The sequence below is a fragment of the Thamnophis elegans genome, chromosome 7, assembly GCF_009769535.1.
Source record: "Thamnophis elegans isolate rThaEle1 chromosome 7, rThaEle1.pri, whole genome shotgun sequence".
Taxonomy (NCBI): domain Eukaryota; kingdom Metazoa; phylum Chordata; class Lepidosauria; order Squamata; family Colubridae; genus Thamnophis; species Thamnophis elegans.
The window spans coordinates 26,618,266-26,638,157 of record NC_045547.1 but is presented as its reverse complement, the minus strand read 5'-3'; the positions used below and the strand labels follow the sequence as shown (position 1 = coordinate 26,638,157).

Here is a 19,892-nt window from a genome sequence, read left to right as displayed (position 1 = left end):
CTTATACAATCTTGTGAAGTACCTATATATTTTAGTAATTTGCTCACATGTAATGCATTGTTTTTCATGTTTAGCCTGTTTTTAATGTTTTTGTTGTTTCTGTAATATGATTACATTATATTTCTTTGCATTGTCAGTGTTTGGAGATCTACTGAATTGTTCTTTTACTAGAACTGCATGGGAGAGCATTTCCCACAACATCCATGGGTAACAGATGAGCTAAGGAACTACAGGCAAGATCACATGGCCTTCATCATTTTATCTTCCTTTGGAAAATAGGAAAAGAGCTCCTAGGGCTATGTTTTTCAATCACCTAATTCCTGAAGCAGTTGTCTTATTGGCTTTCTGGTAGGCCTAGCCTGCTAGTGATTGATTCAAATGGTTTTCTCTTACATTTCACAGGTGAGAACTAAAGAAAGGAACATTGTAGGTGGCAGAATATCTCTTCCGCCCTGAAGGTGATAGAATATCAACCAACTAGTAAAAACTCAAATAGACCCTTTCGAATCTGCTTCTGCATTCTTCGACCTGACTTTGGGGAAGTTTTCAGAATGAATTTCCTGCGAAGGCGTCTCTCAGACAGTAGTTTTGTGGCTAACTTGCCAAATGGTTACATGATGGACCTTCAGCGTCCAGATAATTCCACCAGCAACCCTGTTTCCCCAGCAACAGAGAGGAGGCAGCAGCCAATACAGCAACCAACTGCTCTTTCTTCTGGTACCAGCATATTCAACTCCATCTCCAGTGCCATGAAGCAAACCACACAAGCTGCTACAGGACTCACAGAGCCATCAGCAACACCTGTCCCTGTAGCCCAACAGAAGCCCCAAATTCTCTTGATAATTGATGACCCCCACACAGATTGGTAAGTAACCACATTTTGTTTCGTGTTTGTTTCAGCTGCAGTAACCCTGAAAGGTCTGAACTCAAATTGATTAATGCCTTGCAATGCACAACTCAGATAAATGTATTTCTTCTGCACACCACATACCATGTTCTAAATGTAGATCACAGTAGCTTAGAATATGTCTAAAATATATAATGTGAACCAGAAATAACAGGTAACCATAAATGTGACAGCATGTTAAGAAAATGTACAATGTTGTTTATTTAAAAAGAAAAGTGACATTATTAACAAAGTGATGATTATCTTGGAAAGGTTGCTACTTGGATTTGAAGATACATAACAAATTGCAAGGTTATTGCTATTGGTGTCTGTACTGCTTGAAATGAAACTAATTCCACCACTTATTTTACAAACAGCAGAGGAAGTTGTCTCTTGATATTTTTCATTTGAAAATTGGCCACTTTAAAAAACTAAATGAGTTTAATGCAGTCATATTTGAAGTGCCCCGTGACATCTATGAGAATGTTAGTCATTGTTATTTAAATCCTTTGTATTTAACAAGGAGTCTACTTTGTGGATATTTAAAGCTGAAACCAACGCGTTGTTTATTTTATTCTTTTATCATGGTCATCTATCAAATGTTTTCTAACTGTAATTTGACTCATAGTCTGAAAACCATCAGGAGCCACAATGTTTATCTTTCTGTTTTAGGGAGAAGTAAGGAGAGGTAGCCACCAATATCTTACCAATTTTTTTTGATAAAAATTGTACTAATGTTGGAGTTTTCTTAGGATAGATTTGTCTGCTATCTTTTGTAAAAGAGGATACGTTTGTGTGTTTTTCCCCCTTCTAACCTGTTTATGATTTTTATGCTCCATGTAATTGCATTAGAAGAGCGCCAGGTGTCAGTACTTCCTCAAGTACCTCCTCATACAGGCATATGTATAGTAACTGCACATTGTGGGCTCTGCAGTCTGGTATCCCAAATAGTGTCCAATGGATTTTCAGTCCCATAAGCAAAATGAGCAAACATGATTTTCTGCTCATTGAAATGTATGACCGAGCTTTCCATGGATCATAATATCAACTTTTCATAATATTCCTGAATATAAAAAGTTATATTTGCATAGATTAAAATTCAAATATTTTAAAAAGCTTTTCACATGTGACAAAAGTGAGAAACCAACAGTCCACAAGATGTGCTAAATTAAAAATTTGAAGACCCCACATCTCTTGGCCAATGGGTGAAGTACAATGAATCTGGTAGATCAGAACCATCTGAAAGACGCACAGTTTTCTTTTCCTAGCTGTGGTAGAGTTTACTTTTCAGTGGAACCGAATGTATAGCAGGTTCAGGTGTGTGTGTGTGTGTGTGTGCGTGTGTGTTACATCAAACTACCTGGTATGCCCAAATATGGGAAGAAGCATACTGCTTCCCTCTTGCCTTTCAACAAAAGCATGGTTTTCTGCCTGGAAGGTTCCTAGGGTGGAGCTGAAAGGCAAAAGGGAAGCAGAATGCTCCCTCCCATATTTGGGCATACCCGGTGCTTTGACATAACACTTAATCATTTCCTTGGCTCAGCTGAAAAGGGAGGAGAGCTTGTGGCTTAGAGGTTAATATAACTGCCTAATATTTAAAACTCAGCCCAGGTTCAAATCCCAGTAAGGGTATGGCTAGCTGTTCAGAGCTGAATAGCTTGAAATAGATCTATACTAGTCTCCATTTATTTATTTATCAGCACAAATGCTATATCTATCTATCTATCTATCTATCTATCTATCTATCTATCTATCTATCCACATACATACATACATACATACATACATACATACATACACACACACACACACACACACACACACACACATCCATATCTCATTTTTATATCTTTTAATAAACTAGCTATTCATACCCCTGAAATACATCCATGTAATTCAACTTCAGAAAAGTGCATGCTTCTTTCTGCTTGAAGGATTTATTTTGGAGACTTTTTAATTTCCTAAGAGTACCTGTCAGAATAGGATATTAAAATGCCAGGGAAAGGACTACAGATGGATATTCAAAGCATCAGGAAACAGAATGGCAGAACTCCATGTTACTGTACGTCAGCCAAATCTAGGCACATGACCTCACTCAAGAGGAAAAGTTCCACCTCTGGCAATTTCCTTGCCAGCTCTAAATTAATTTATGTTTTTGCTAGACTGAATTCTGACCATATATTAACCTTTTCAAGCAAGATTTCAAGATTCTGATTCTATAATTTTTGAGGGGTCCTTAGTGCTCTCTGAGCTTGATTGTTTTCTTAAAGATGTTTCATTATCCTAACTAGGTAACATCAATGCACCAAGTGGACCATACTCAGAGAGCACCAAGGACTCCTCATTTCAACTCTGAGCTACAAACGTAGAAGTTTCCCATAAGAAGAATTCTTACAATTAATTTCAAAATCTTAATTCAATCTGGATTCTTATCCCATTAAAATTTCTAAAATTAACATTCTAATTACCCTTTTGCTCTATATTTTGTACTTTTTTTTTACAAATACTTAAATTCTTAGTTAAAATTTCTTTCTTAAAGGAATGAAGAAAACTCATTCAGTAAATCAAAAAAACTTGCCATTCCAAAGGTTCTCAATCTTTGCGAAGACATTTAAAAAAATTCAATCCAAAGTGATTAAGAGATGATGTGCAGATTAATTTTATGTCTCGATGGGCTACGTTGATGGCCCCAAGTTTGAAGAAATCTCACAACTCCTAGATATTTACAAGACTGCCACAAAAATCTCAGTTCCTCCCATGTTCTCATGAAAACCAACTGTCAGTAATGGGCAATTTCCATATTTCTCCTTTGTCCAGGGAGATTACTGCAGTCTCAGTACAGCATCCAAGATACTGTTTTCAGCTGTAATATTGCCCCTCTCTTCCAGGGATATTAGTTCATCATGTCCTTACCAGAATCAATCAAAAGCTTGCTATCTTAAATTTCAAACTGTTACCAATTGACTTCTTCTGGTGTGTTCATGTAACATCGTGAGATTCATATTTCTTTGACAGGTGAATTGAATGGAATTTTAAAACATGCTTAAATATGGCAGGTGATACTTTTATTTTGGATTTATTAATGTGCCCATAACATGATGTACTAATTATACTTTTCATTCATTTCATTCAATGATTATGCCAACTAATGGGTGGAAGTTTTACAGAGAGACACACCCAAACTCAAAATAAAGAGGAATATTAGGTGAACAATCTGCCTCCTGAAGTCATGTGTGCTCCATCACTGAAGGGGCTTCAAAGGTTGCATAGCCATTTGTATAGGATACAACTTAGTGGATAGCTGTTCTGCAACCAGAAGCCTTCCAAGGTCCCTTTCAATCATATGATTCCATATGGTTGTTTATATTAGCAAGTGCTGTTATTTGAACTCTGCTAAAACTAAATTATTAAGTTCATTGCAATGACTAGAAGACCTCTGACTGGAAATACTTCACTCAGTAAGTAGAGTATAAAGTTTAATAGCTGCTCATCTTACATGTCTACTTATGGATTACTCTGAATAGGGAAACAAAAATGCACACTTTTTTTCTACCACAAAAATAAACCCCAGAGAAAGATTGTGTAACTCTAGGAAAAAAATAATATTTAGAATTCCCTTTCAACAAGCATGTCAAAAGAAAAGAAACCCTGAATTGTAGACCTTGAGAGTTTTCCATACAAAAGAAAAGATGGCTAGGAATTGTTACAAATGGTTTGCACACACACACACACACACACACACACACACACACACACACAAACATCAGACAGAACTCTGGGTGTATCTCCAAAGTCATGAATTTCTGCATGTATTTTGCATTTTCCCCCTTATAAATATTATGAGCGTGAAAATATTAATAGTATGCTTAAATATATGCTGATCAGAGTAATTTTGATATGAGAATAGATTTAACTTAAAACTAGCTGAACTATCATTTGCAAATTGCATTCAGTAGTGTGTTTCTACCCTGTACAATATTAAAAGCAAACCCACTGTAATCCTGAACGAAGCAAATCAGGTGCAGATTTGCAGCACATGATAGCTGCCTGGAGATTTTGAGCCTGATATAAAATTCAAGCTATAATCAATTAATGCCTTTGATTCCAGGCAATTTTGTCAAAGTGTCAAGACCAATAGCACTTCTCACTTAACTCTGTAAAGTTTCATAAGTCTGCTGCCACTTGTATTTATACTTTATGTAGTATATATTTAAAGCAACTTAGGATCCAGTTTTCCTGGCAGAAAAATAGCCAAGAACTATAAGGATTAACATTGATACAAAAATAGGCATAAGGGGTCTGGAAAATATTTCCTCCTAGGTTATAAATACAGTCATGCGAGTCAAATTTGGTAGCCTAATTACTTTAGCAGAGTTTCCTTAAATGTACTACATTTAACCCCCTAGGGCCTTGTTTGGAGCATGCTACTGGAAAGTAACATACTTTGCAATGTTTCACTAAAATATACATTTGTTAGGTAGGAAGCATAAGAAGGTACTTCATTATATATTATTAAACAAAGCAGCAATCTTAAGCTAGAATTCTGAAACGTTACTTCAAATGTCTTAGTTCTTGAACAACTATTTTATATTGGCATTACAAAGCAACTCATATATTATTATAACAAATTATAATCTTCTCAATATTTTTGTTTAATATTGCACAGTAATAAAGTTAATAACCCATTTTGGCCATAGGGCAAACACGATCCTAGAAGCTCTTTTGAGACAGCATTTAGCCCTGGGTCAAGTTAAAGTTTACAAAATGATGTAACGCTTTCATACTTTCAAAAACTCTTAATAAAGTAGCTGGAAAAGATTAAGTGATGTTTATTCCCCTACTCTTGGGTTTTATCAGTTTAACTGTACTTATTTTGATTTTTAAATTGTCATAGAGTTTTTAATTGTTGCCTTGTATGCTGTCCAGGCTGAGCTTGTCGATCAGAAAGATTGGCAGTTCAAATCCCTAGCGCCGCATAATGGAGTGAGCGCCCGTTACTTGTCCCAGCTTCTGCCAATCTAGCAGTTCAAAAGCATGTAAAAATGCAAGCAGAAAAATGGGCACCACCTTTGGTGGGAAGGTAACAGTGTTCTGTGCACCTTCAGCATTTAGTCATGTCGGCCACATGACCACAGAGACGTCTTCGGACCGCGCTGGCTCTTCAGCTTTGAAACAGATATGAGCACCGCCCCCTAGAGTTGGGAACAACTAGCAAATATGTGCAAGGGGAACCTTTACTTTTACCTTATGCTGTCCAGAGTCACGTATTTATGGGATGGATGGCTATATAAATCTGCTAAATAAATAAAACATGATATTTAAGAAAGATGATGGGGAAGCATCTGCAAGATGCTTCCACATGGTCACTGTTATCACTCTTCAAAGATGCCTCAGAACATTATAATTGAATGTCTTATAGTGGATCAGTGATTATATTCACCACACCAATTATGGAAACACTGGAGTTAATGTACATTAATTTGGGAACACAGAAAATCCCCTCTGGCCAGACACCTACTTCCTGAATCTTTCACTGCCATGTTGTTTATTACAAGGAAAGAAAAGAGTGATGGCACTCAATAGACTTGATGATTGAGAAGAATGGGAAAGCAATGAACTTAAGATGCAGGCTCTGGTAGGAGTTTCTGCCAATTGAAAAGCATTCTCTATCCAAGCGTGCAGAGATTCAAATGTTTAAAACCACAGTGTTTTTCTTTTTTGTGATTTGAGATTTTTGGGGAAATGTTTTGTTGGAGAAAACAACAATAGAATAGGAATGAAGATATGCAGGGCTGCCACAGAAGTTTTGTACCAGACTGAAGTCCCTGTGGATAGATTCATAGGATCATTTTTCTAGGTGTGGAAGAGAATAAGTTCTGCAAACTTATTAGAAAAAAGAAAAATGAAATACTTTTATTTCTGGAAAATAAAATCCAGCAATAAAAATCAACCCTGCAAAGAAGCAAAGTCAAAAAAGAAGGAAGATTGGAGAAACTAATTTTCCAGGAGCCATGAAACAAGATGGTTTGCTTCAAAATGTGAGGCAGCTGAATCTCGGTTGAATCTTGAATCTCGGTTATCTGCTTTTTCTGCTGGCTATTCTACATGGAGGGTATACTAACAGCCAGACCAATTAGGCTCTCAAAGCAATTTATTCAGAAGCTCCAGGCTGCTGCCTGACTGTGCCAAGTCTTGGCACAAGATACGAGCTACTATATGCAATAAGTTACACCATTTCATTTTATTCATCAATGAGTTGGCCGTTCTATGCAGTAGCACTAAGCATAAAAGTGGAGGAACGTAATTTATAGTTGTCAAAGGCCTTCATCCCAGCCTCTCTGCTGAATAGCATACGGTTTATTGCTGAAAAATCTAAAATGGTACACAAAATATATGACATATTTTGGGGAGACTAGTGACATGCATTTAATTTATTTGTTAAATTTATTTATTTATTTAAAACATGGAGCCACCATCTATAAAATTCTGGGAAGTTTCTAATATAAAGAGAAACAAACATTTAACATAAAATTATAATATGAACAGCAGTGGCCCTTAGTAGTGGCGTGAGTGTACAGTTGCATCCATAACAACCTGTGAAGATACTAAATAATAACATGTACCCATGTTTTCCCGAAAATAAGACCAGGGGCGTCTTATTTTTTTTCCAGTGGGGGAGGCCCACTTCTTTTGTTTGCTTGCAGCAGGGCAGGAAGCACCAGTGCTGCCACCGTAAGGCAGGAGTCGTAGAGCTGCCCCATGCACCCCATACTGGCTTGCCTTAGGACCCCCGCAGCCAGGCTATCCTCACCCTCCTCACAGCTGCGGCACCAACACATCGTTTGGCCTGCTGCTCCATTGCAGCCACAAGGAAGCAGAAGTGGGCCAGCGGCCACGTGAACTGCTGCTGCACGTGGTTGGTAGTGCTGCCAGCACTAGGCAGATTTTGGGGTATGGATGGCCTGGCTGCAAGGTCCCTGAGGTAATCCCCCCTGCCTCACCTTGTGGCCGCGGCACTGAGAGCAACCAGATGGAATGAGCAGGTGGCCTGCAGGTGGCCTTCTGTGCAGGCTCTTAAGGACTTATTTGCGGGATAGGGCTTATATTAGATACACACATAAAAACGTGCTAGGGCTTATTTGGGGGGAAATGGTATATGCACAAAACAAACCTGAAAAGTGGGGGCATCATTTGCATTAGAACATTATGATGCAAATGTAATCATTTGCTATCTACTTACTCTCCCCACCTCAAGACTGTAGATTAGTGTGATCATATAAATAGACTTCCAAGATAATAATATGGTTAGGCAAGCCAAAGATGTAGCCAAATTATTAAAAAATAAACTATCATGGTATAGACATCTGACAGTGATGTAAAGAATCTATAGAAAAGATAGGCATAACTGGAAAATTAGGCTTATGCTATGGGAGAAATTCGAAGACACAATGACATATAAAATAGGCCTAGTGGCATCTGGGACTGGAATTCAAAGTGAATTGAGCCAGACATTAGGTTGGGTTGCCATATACTAATATGGCATATATATTTCGGAGTATACAACACACATTTTTCCCCCAAAAAAGAGGGAAAAAATCTAAGTGTGTCTTATACACTGAATACAGCCCAAAACCCCTCCCCAAACCCCACAAAAGTGGATGTGCAGAGGGTTTGGGAGGCATGCAAAGTGCTCCTGGGGGATAGGGAGAGCAAAAACAAGCGAAAAATGGGTCAGCTTTTTCTCGTTTTTGCCCCCCCCCCCATCCCGCAGGAGCATTCTACAAGCCTCCTAAAGGTTATGCATTCCCTGTTTTTGGCAAAAAACGGGCCCATTTTCTCAAAAAAAAACCCGGCATTTTTTTGCTCGTTTTTGCCCCCCGCCCCAGCACCCAGGAGCATTTTGCAGGCCTCTCAAACTCTCTACATGCCACATTTTTCACAAATAATGAGGCGTGCATAGGGTTTGGGAGGCCTGCAGAGTGTAAAAACTAATTAATTTACCTCTTCAAAATCTTGGTGTGTCTTATACTCTGAAAAATATGGTACCTATCTTCCTTCCTTCCTTCCTTCCTTCCTTCCTTCCTTCCTTTCTTTCTTCTTTCTTTCTCAGCAATAAAACTAATGATTGAAAAGGAGGTGGCTGAGAAGGCAAAAATGGACTTTGGCATTAGGAAAGGTAGATAATGCTAATCCACTCTGAGGTTGTCAGCCTGTGGTTTCCTTAGCCTGCTCATGTCTGCTTAATGAGCTCCTTAAGTGAAGTGTCTACAGTTGCAGATGGCATAGCTTCAGGAAATGAGTTGCTTTGGCTGTTAGCATACACATCATTTTATACACTGATTATAGCTGAAGTGGATTTATAAGTTGAACCACCTGCTAAAGCAGCTCAGGCGTGTCACCCATGATAATAAAGCAGGTATAGTAGTTTGTATGGGACATGTGGCTTGAGCCCCAGGAGTGAACTTCAGCTGTTTATTGTCCTCATGGGGTTTTCAAGTTTCCTTGTTTCCAAATTTCAGCTGGATTGTTTCCACTGAAAACAAATGTATAACAAACACTTCCATGCTGTATAGCGTTATAACTATTTCTGATGTATTGTTTATAGGGAATGAGCAAATGGTATACTAGAGTAATTTGAATATTATATAAAATAAAGTTGTTTCAGCATGGTTTTCTGTTCATGCAAAGAATTCACTCAGCCAAGAGAGAATAATAGCATTTTATTGCTGCAGAAGAAAGAACTATCTTATCAATTAACCATTTAGTTCATGACTTTCTGATATAGAGGCTTTCCCAACTGTTACAACCTATGAACATTTAATAATATGATAAATTGGTCATACTGTCGTGCTATAGCTTCATTTTCACTTAATCTAGATATAAATGCAAAAGGATATGGGTGACACCAGTGTCAAAGGAAATATGTATTAGTGTTCCTTTCCCACAAACAGTACAGTGTATTACCAGCCAATAGGCTGTTTAATTCAACTCATACAATACCATTAATTTTCCTGCCAACCAACCAAGAAAATAAGTATTCTTATACCTCTTTTTGTCTTTCAGTTTCTTGAAGTGCTAAAACAATGAAATTAGATCCCCAAAATGAATAGGCAGATTAACTAAAGATCATTATAATTTAGAACATCTGCATTTATTGAGCAATTGCAGCTTGTCATATGGATTCTATTTTTTATTGGTTTTGCACTGCTTTTTACTCTGCATTCCTTTTCTGCTGCTTTTTTTTTTAATATTGATGGTTCTTTATTAGATATCATCCACAAAGCTTCCCTGCCCCAGCATAAGGATGTCCCGCTTACTGTTTGCTAAGAATTTATCATCACACTCTCATTGCTATCTTATGGTCAAACTTCACCAACTTTTCTTAACATTGCCCATGTCTGAATTACAGTAAGGAACCACCAAGACTGTCCTAACCGCATCACACACTAGAGATGTACACACAGTAACAGAGCATGGTTCAATTCTGGATGCATAATAACAGCGTATTGTAGGACCATCAAGATTTTGAGCAATAGAAAGGAAGGAAGCTTTGCAAAGCAGGCTATGTAGGTGAACTCAATATTTATCTGTTGACTGCCAGCTGCCTGCAATTTGGCAGTTCGAATCTCATCAAGCTCAAGGTTGACACAGTCTTCCATCCTACCGAGGTCAGTAAACTGAGGACCCTGATTGTTGGGGGCAATATGCTGACATTTTAAAACAGTAAAACCCATTATGGGGCTGCCCTTGAAGAGCATTCGGCGACTTCAGCTAGTCCAGAATGCAGCCGCGCGAGCGATCGTGGGTGCACCTCGCTTCACCCACGTAACACCTATCCTCCACGAGCTGCACTGGCTGCCTATTGATCTCCGGGTGCGCTTCAAGGTGCTACTTATCACCTACAAAGCCCTTCATGGTATTGGACCTGGGTACTTGAGAAACTGCCTACTGCCGATTACCTCCACTAGACCGATACGATCGCATAGATTAGGCCTCCTCCGAATTCCATCAACCAGCCAGTGTAGACTGGCAACTACCCGGAGGAGAGCCTTCTCGGTGGCTGCTCCGACCTCTGGAATGAACTCCCTGTGGAGATTCGGACCCTCACCACCCTCCAATCCTTCTGCGCCGCTGTAAAGATCTGGCTGTCCCGGCTGGCCTGTGGTTAAGATTCTAACCCCACTCGAATCGTGTGAATGTTGTGTTTTCTTTTTAATATGTTGTATTGTCTTCATGTTGGAACATTGTTTGTCCTTCCCCCCGCCTTTTTTGAACTGTGAGCCGCCCTGAGTCCCCCCAGGGAAAAGGGCGGCATACAAATAAAGGGAAAATGAAAAAAAAAATTAAAAAAATTAAAAAAAAATCTAATTCCAGTTACATACTAAGCAAATGTGCGCAACACTCTCTGAGGAAGTTTGAGTATAGCAATGCATCCATCCATGCATTCCTTTTCAGCTATTTCAACATTCATTTCATTCATTTAAAATAAAGAAACAAACAGAAGGCGGGAAAATAAAGCAGAGAATAAACAAAGCAGTACGCCAAGAACAAAGTGGTATGGACTATCAGACATGAACAAGATGATTATTGATAAATTATGAGCACCAAACAAAGAATACATTTTGTTACATATAAATAGTCCTCTCAGCTATTCTATTTGAAGTTTGAAAGGGAGGAAAATATTAGCCCTATTGATTTTTAAATTAAAAAACAGCATTACCCTATAGGGCAGAAGGCTGAACACTATAACTGTCTGCAGCTAATCGAGGAATAAGAATTTCCATTCTCCACAGGAAGTATTTTATAACTGGTATGCCTCTAGCTACTATGCCATTCTATTCACATTCTTATGTAAAGATTCAAATTATCATTCCTGGTCTTTGTTGAACTCTGAATGTATGAATTATGAGTAAGAATAAAGAGAATTAGTTCTGAAGAATTTTATCTACAGCCTCAGGAACATACTGAAAGAAAATTGTGGTTAGATTACAAATAACAGAGGGCTGTTATTAAGATGAATGAGTAAGAACTATCAAATAATTGTAAATCTAGCATTTTAATAAAACTTAATGAGGGCAAATGGCAAAAGTTAATACAAGATGCTAGTTTATGAGAATGAACTTTCTGTCTTTTCTTTTCACCTAACAAAAATGCTGGGGAGAAGAAAAATAAATGCTTCATACATGCTGCCTAGATGGCTCCTATGAGGTTATTTTAGACTAGAACTAACAAAAGATTTAAATTGCAAAATGTTCTTTAATATGTAAACAATTCAGGAAATTAAATTAATTTAAATTCAATTCAATTCAGGAAGTTTAAACAAACAAATTGAACAATCCAGTTGTCCTTCTTTGTCAATGGAAGGATATGTAGATTTGCTTACAAGTTTATAATCAGCCGGATCACTCTTCTTAAGTTCCTTAAGATGCTAAACATTTCCTGCAGGCAATCAATTCCAAGCAGTAAGACAATAAATGAAACCACATGGCAACGTTGAAGTACTCTGTACCAGTCCCTGAATCTGCAAAAAAGAAAAAGAAAAAAAAAATGCCAGCATAACATTTGTATCCCAATCCGCTTTAGTATATAGGCTGGTGAGTGAGAAATAACCGAATCTCTTGGGGTAAAGTGGGTTGAGTAAATATAGGCAAATGTTTGGAATAATATGTTTATCCGTTTATCAGGAAACTCAACTAACAAATCACAGGTTGGAGATGCTCCAGGTTATTTCTAAACATAAGCCTAGTCCTGTCCTAAATGAGTGCTAAACCCATACTTTAAAATGGTCAGGTTAACTTGTTGCAGACACAAAGGAATGGCATGAGATGAAGTTGAAAGAACAAATAAGTGTTTGTTTTGAGCAAACTCTTTTTTTAAATTGTGTTACAAGAAGACAGTATTGCTTCCTCATAGTTGCCAGCATTTAGGAGGAACTGGGGCTGCCATGGAGCCGGAAAACTAAAAGGGATGACCATGAAAATCCTCTATTAGATGAAACAGCAGAAAATCTGCAATATACACATAGTGGTCACAGAAAGAGCAGCACACAAGAGCCTGGGTCTTCTTCCCAGTTTAACTTTTTGTGCAACACGGGATTAGTATCCTTCCTAGAGAATACTAGCCCTGACTCTTAAATGCAAGACTAGCACTTCATCAAGAGAATCCTAGATTTGTAGGATTAAAGAGTATAAAAGAGTGTTGGAAGAACAGCAATCAGATGAAGACTGCACTGGGACCAAAAAGAGTTAATTCTATACCATGTACTTTCATGAAGAACAGGACACAAAGTCAGCAATATAATATAATCTTTTCTCTATCAGTTCTCACAAAGAGCTCTCTGCTGTCCTGTACAATCAAGAACTTAAATGTTCTAATTTGTAATGATGTAACCTATAAAATGATGCTAAATTACATTTTATGCAACTATCTCTTACCAATAAGCATCCTGCAATTGACAATATCTCTGCCAATAAGTAATGGGGTACAAATAACAAGTAATCTGGCGGGGGGAGGATTTTTTTGGTTCATTCCCAAGATGGCTGCTGAACTCAGAGGTAAGTGACTGTAAATATATTAAACCAGTGGTGGTTACGACTGGTACGCCCCAGTATGGGCGTACCAGTGCCTGCCGGGAGCACCAGGTACTATTCTAGTATGGTGCTCCGGAAGGCCCGACTGCGCTCCTTAAAGTGCCTCCGTCACGCAGCTGGAACGTTGCGGGCAGTGCACAGGGGCTGTATGCGTTGATGTGGTGGATGCCCAGTCCTGTTGCACTGTACTAGTTGCAATGGGATCTGGAACCCACCACTGTATTAAACCCACAAAAGGAATGTGATTTCAAAGCAGTAGCTTCTCTGAGAAGAAATATGGGCTTAGAAATAACAGAGTCAATGCCATAGGCCTTCCTGAAGTTCAAGCCTGCACTCTTATACAACAGCAGAAAACTGTCTCAGTTGACAAATGATAAATTGGGTTCTTTTAAGGATTTATCCTTAAAGGAGATTGAAGATTAGTTTTCCCACATTTAACTGGGGAACAACTTCATTTGAATTCTTTTGGAAAGATAGACTGGCTTTGACGATTGCATTTTTTGTATTTACCGGTAATCAGACAACAATTGATAAGAGGTGCTATTAAGAAACAAACATGGATATTTGATCCAGGACCAAATATAATCAGTGCTAATCCTTGGGATGATTTTGGATAATTAAGAAGGTGGTTAATTTTCTATAAATTGATTACAATAATAGTTTGTTAACAGAGGCTTTTAAAATTTTAATCTTATCTTTTATTATTATTGTTGTTGTTCTTTATGTTAATTATTTTGTTATTAAAGTAGTATATAGATGATAGGTTAAACATTTGCAAATGGAATTAGTAGTTTAGTATTTTAAAATTCTTTGGCCTATTTTGCAAGAGATGGAAAACTAATATTGTTGTAACATACAGTATTAATCAGCATTCAATTGGGGAGGTAATATGTTTATGTGTAGTAGTTTTTTAATGCACTTTTTCTTTTTAATGTCTTGTTTGTTTTATTTTTATCTTTAAAAAATGATGTTTTCTATTTTAACTTTTTGAATAAAATAAAAATAGATGAAATATAGGTTTTTGTTGTTCGGATTGCAGCTTAAGCTGCTGTTAAACTTATGGAACAGAACAGAAGCTCTTCTACAGGGCTGGAACAATAAAAATTGATTTAGAAATAGACTAGCTGGCAAAAGTTACCATTCAAATATAATAAAGCTAACCAGTAAAAGTTATCAGCAATGGGATTCTAAAATGGAAATGTCTCACTCTGAGGATGGTCTGTGGAAATTATTACCACAGAAAGAGCTAAGCAGAGGAGATAGCAAACCAAGAGCTATATTCAATTTCTCTATGGAAAATATGCATCCAATTAATATAACAAGACAAAATATAGTTGAAGGAATGTGGAATTCCCTATAGAAATTGCTTGAGAGGGCTAATTTAAATGCTTAATGTATGACTAAGGAGTTTACATGGAACAAAATTGCAAAAGTATGTGAATTTAATGCTAAAATCTATATAGTAACTCAAGAACATGGAAGAGGAAATTACAGTAGAGCAACCATGTTGCTGCTAGAATGCAAGTTCATGCTGGAGTATGTGTCAGTCAAGCTGATTGATGAATATCATCACCACAGCAGGGAGAATGCAGGCAAGGAGTCAAAATGAGATAGCTCAACCCCCAGGGAGAAACAGATTGAAAGAGGCCCTGTACTATTTTCACAGCAACAAAGCAGGGCAGCTAGAGAAAGACTGCTTATTCTAGTAGATTGAGGATCACAAGAGGAGAACTCCTGCAAAGAAAGAGGTAATGAAAGCTACAGCTAGTAAAGGGAAGAGAGCAGAATATGTAAAAATAAAGCTTAGTACAAGATGGAAAGAATCTGCTTGTGAAGGAACTGAACAGAGAGTTTTTAGGACTCCAGTACCAAAATATTGATATGAAACAGCCTCTACTAAGGAAGCTGCTAGACAAAGATCCAAATGAGCTCCAACAGAAAACATAAAGGCTTCCTGATAAAGCCTTAACCACAGATCAACATGCAAGCTTTGAGAGGAATGAACCTTGGATAGTGAGTCCACATACCATTGAGAAAGGATGTTGGAGTGGCAAAAGCAGACAGATCAATACTGAACTGGGACTAAGAGTTAGTTGCTAATTCTTGTCTATTCATGATGAGAAGGAAAGTGAGGGCAATCTGTTATTGTTCTAGATATATGTATAAAGCAATATAATAGATTCTTCTTCTATTCTCTCAAGTGGCTTTCTGCTATTTTGCTCCACCACAACGAAACTCGAGATAATCTCTTTCTGTGAAGCAGACAAAAATATTTATTTCTTACCTTGGAAATTCTGGATTCAGCTAGACTCATCTTTGCTGATGGAGTCCTTGGAAAGCAACAGTTAAAGATAAGACAAATACACCATTATGAGGAAACAGCAGAAAAAGAAATCTGGCTGCAACATGTTTGCACTACAGATAAGGAGTCATAAGGATAGAGTTCATTGATCCCTGTCTCCTTATACTTTAGCCATGCTCATGTATCAAGTAAAATTATATTATTTAAGATGCTAAAAGAACCCATGGTTACTATGCTATATGGTATGCTATAGTATATAAATATAAACTATACACACACACACACACACACACACACACACTATAAGGTTACTATAAACATCAGTCTTGCAATAATAACATACGGTAAACCTTTTCCCTCCATTTTAGAAAGTTAAACCAGGCAGTTAAATCAACATTTCAGAGACTTTGGTTTTTTTAATATGTCTTGCCTGAATCATCCTAAGCAGGGAAACAATACTGAACAATCTTGTCAATTATATATATATATATATATATACACATACATACATACATACATACATACATACATACGTATGTATGTTGTATTTGTGCTGATAAATAAATAAAGGGAGACTACACAAATCATCACAAATACAACACAAATGTAACAAAGGCAACAGTAAAAATGGATGGATGGTCTCTTGTGATGAGCCGATAGACACAGAAAGGAAGCAGTATGCCTCCTCCCATGTTTGGGCATACCAGGGGTTGTGACAATACATATACATATACATACATACATACATACATACATACATACATACATACATACATACATATGAATGAGGACAAGATAAACTTATTTAACACATGTTCTCCCTCTCCCCCACCCCTCTTTTTTTTTCTATAGGCCTAAGTATTTTCAAGGAAAGAAGGTGAATGGGGAATATGAGATCCGAGTGGAACAGGTCAGTGAGGGGGGGGAAGCATCACAGGCATTTAGTTCACTCCTGGCTTTGCAAGTGTCAGTTAGGAAGAGATATTTATCTAAAGGAACACTTTGGAGCTTGATTACCTCAGATTAAATTGCCTTTTCTGTTATGGCAGAGTACAGAGTGTACTGTCATCCATCTACCTAACCATGCTGGAGAATGTTATACTTTTGTTTGCTGCTGAGTGGAAATGCTATCTTTCTCAGAAAAAACAAGTTGTTATTCGTATTAGAAAAACTACTCTGTTTTGGATGAAAAAAGAAAAATGTTTTATAAGTAAAATCTCCAAACAATTAAACCTGGTGGGAAAATAATTTAATATTGCTTCAAAATATTCTGGGAGAAATTTGCAAGGTTCTTCCCTGTACTGTCACCACTACCTAAATTCTATCTTCCCAGAATGGCTATTTTGCAATTTGTTTTTGTTTTACTTTGTCTCTGATGTGCCAAACCTCACATTGTTGACATAAAACAGGTCAGGATTTATTTCTGACTTTTTTGCTATGAAAGAAAAAAAGGGTCTTTTTAAAGCTCCCATCTTTTTCCACCCAATAACACAGAACCTAAGGTTAACTGATTTAGGGATTCTGGGAGTTTAAATCCACACATTTTAAATTGACATAGTTAAGAAGCACGGGTATTGGTGTCATGTGCTTTTTTTGTAGTCCAGATTGGGTGATCCTTCTTCACTGTTCTGAAAGACACTTCAGGCTAGACAAATGTATTAAATGATGTGTAATTATCATGCATTCTGCAAGCCTAGCGAGAGAAAAACCTGTCTTTTGTCCTGTCTATTCCACAGGTTCAAATGAATTTGCTGAACTATTAATATAGTAAACTATAGATTTGTTTCTAAAACAACCCTTCCTAATCCGGTGGGTTTGTGGGATGTGGATTAAGGTTCTTGAAGTGCAACTGAATTGGAGGAACCTATTTGGAATTAGTCTAACCTGCAGTCATTTTGCAATGTTGTTTCTTATGGTCAGGCATGAAAAAAGGTTATTTTTGAATGATTATATAATACAATGTGCTGCCCAGATTCACTACACTCTAAACTTGTTCAATGTTTTCAAATGGAATTCTCTCTCAAAATATAATGAAAATTTTGGCCAATACCACAAGCACAAAACTTTGTTAAGTTTATAGCTGGTCAGTGAAGCCAGATTTCAAAAATAAACCTAGATGTGATGTTTGAAATAGGCACAGAAGTCCTATTTAAAGAATTTTCCTGTTGGATTTGGTCTGGGATGATGATGATGATGATGATGATGATGATGATGATGATGATGATGATGATGATGATGATTGCAGTAAACCTAATTCAGCATCCACTTATTATTAGACTATAAACACTTCTTGAGTGTTTCCAGTGCTGAACAGCACTAATTAGACATGCCGCTGCTGTGGAAATCTTGAGGCAAACATTCCATTTGAAAGAGAATTTTGCAAATAGGTCACTCTATTCTGTGTGTTTTGTTATCAAGTAACCCTGTGTTCTTTTATTCTTCCACTTCAGGCAGAGTTTTCAGAACTCAACTTGGCTGCCTATTCTACTGCTGGCTGTATGGTAGACATGCAGGTCATCAGGAACGGCACAAAAGTGGTCAGGTGACAAATAGAGTTTTTGTTTCCTTCCAATTAACTTCTTTGTCCTTGTTTTTTTTTTAAAAAAAATGTGTGCTTCTCAAGTTCTGTCAATAAGGAATAGATAATTGCAAACAACTTGTGACCTTAGCAGTAGAAAAAATATTTTTGTGATTTGTTGATTGTTAAAAGAGGTTTTTTTTCCAGAAACTTTTATTTGTTGAGATCTTGAGAAATGAGTACACAACTATGCTGGTAGGAAATCCCATATCAACATATAATCCCAAAGGCTGATTAGCACATGTGTATATCCTTGAATTAAAAAAATATAAAGAAATGTATTTTTTATTCGAAAAGTAGGCTGGTGACTTGCTGTTATAAACCAGAAAATATTGTTAAAATATAATTATGTCACATATTTATTTCATTTGTAACTAATATAACTAAAATGTCAGGACATATCATCTTGGAGAAAATCTGTCTATGTGGTAGCTAAGAGTGGATTCTGATCTGATGGTATTTAATCAAACAAAAGGAGGTTGAGGGAAGAGAGAATTAAAGCAAGCCTTTTTTTCCCACACTGACCAATGTCTAGGCCTTGGTTGTTGATGTTAATTTTGCATTCTCGGTTGATCTGCTCAAGTCTAATCCCTTAGCAGTGAAGCAGCTTTCTTTGAAAGCTAAGTACTATTATGCTTACATTACCTGATTTGGAAGCTAAACAGAGTTGGATTTAGTTACTGCTTAGATAGAAAATTACCAAGAAACACGAGAGATGTAGATACAGCAGGAGCTTTTAAAAAACCATCCTGGAGTAGCAAACCGCTAGTGTTTCCAAGAAACGAACATGGTAGTGTCTATGTAATTCCCAAGAGTCAAGCTAAATTTGAGGATATCTTCACATTTTCCTTACTCCTTGAGTATGAAACAATTGTTTTGTACATTTATGTCTGTCATCATTACAACTAAGCTGAAAACAATATTTATGTTCATGTGTTGATTTTCATGTGTGCTAAAAGCCTCCTAACATCACTTTGTAGTGCTAGATGGGCAGCATATACATTTGATGAATAAATAAATAAATGGCACTTTCCACCTATGATTTCCAATTGTTTGGGTATTCTTCTTTTTAGTCATATTTTCTTTCTTTTTGTGTCCTCATAGTCTCTAGATTTGTGCACCTTTGTGCCACCTAATTCTGCTGACTTTGGTGATATAAATGCTGTTATACTATGGATTTTACTTCAAGATCTTACAAATGGTTATTAATAAATTTTGATCAGTCACCCTAGCCAATTAGATAATCATATAGTACAGTATATTTCAGAACATAGATAGTACTAAGAAACCACAATGAGAGAAATATATGCAGATTAAAGAAATAGACAAAGAGCTCACCCACGTAGCTAGTTATTGCCATACTTTCCTCCCATCCTAGAATTTAGAGGAAATCCTGAACTTAGATTTTCAGTATTAATATTATGCCAATGATGGCACATGGTCATCATAACAAAATGATTTATTGGAGTTTCCTCTTGCATGTTTTCCCACTGTTCCAGTTTAAATTATGAATAAGAAGTACAGTGTAATGTTTCA

At 37.1% G+C, this 19,892-nt stretch overlaps 1 protein-coding gene across 2 annotated transcripts in view; it reads left to right on the top strand.

Annotated features, from left to right (window-relative positions):
• Positions 1 to 551: 551 nt before the first annotated feature.
• The window catches only part of SYN3 (synapsin III), a 178,712-nt gene continuing 159,371 nt past the window's right edge, over positions 552 to 19,892 (top strand). For both annotated transcript variants that reach the window (XM_032221727.1, XM_032221728.1), the window contains exons 1-3: positions 552 to 865; positions 16,631 to 16,688; positions 18,229 to 18,320. In XM_032221727.1, coding sequence (XP_032077618.1) covers positions 552 to 865; positions 16,631 to 16,688; positions 18,229 to 18,320 — 464 coding nt within the window. The remainder of the gene's footprint in view (positions 866 to 16,630; positions 16,689 to 18,228; positions 18,321 to 19,892) is intronic.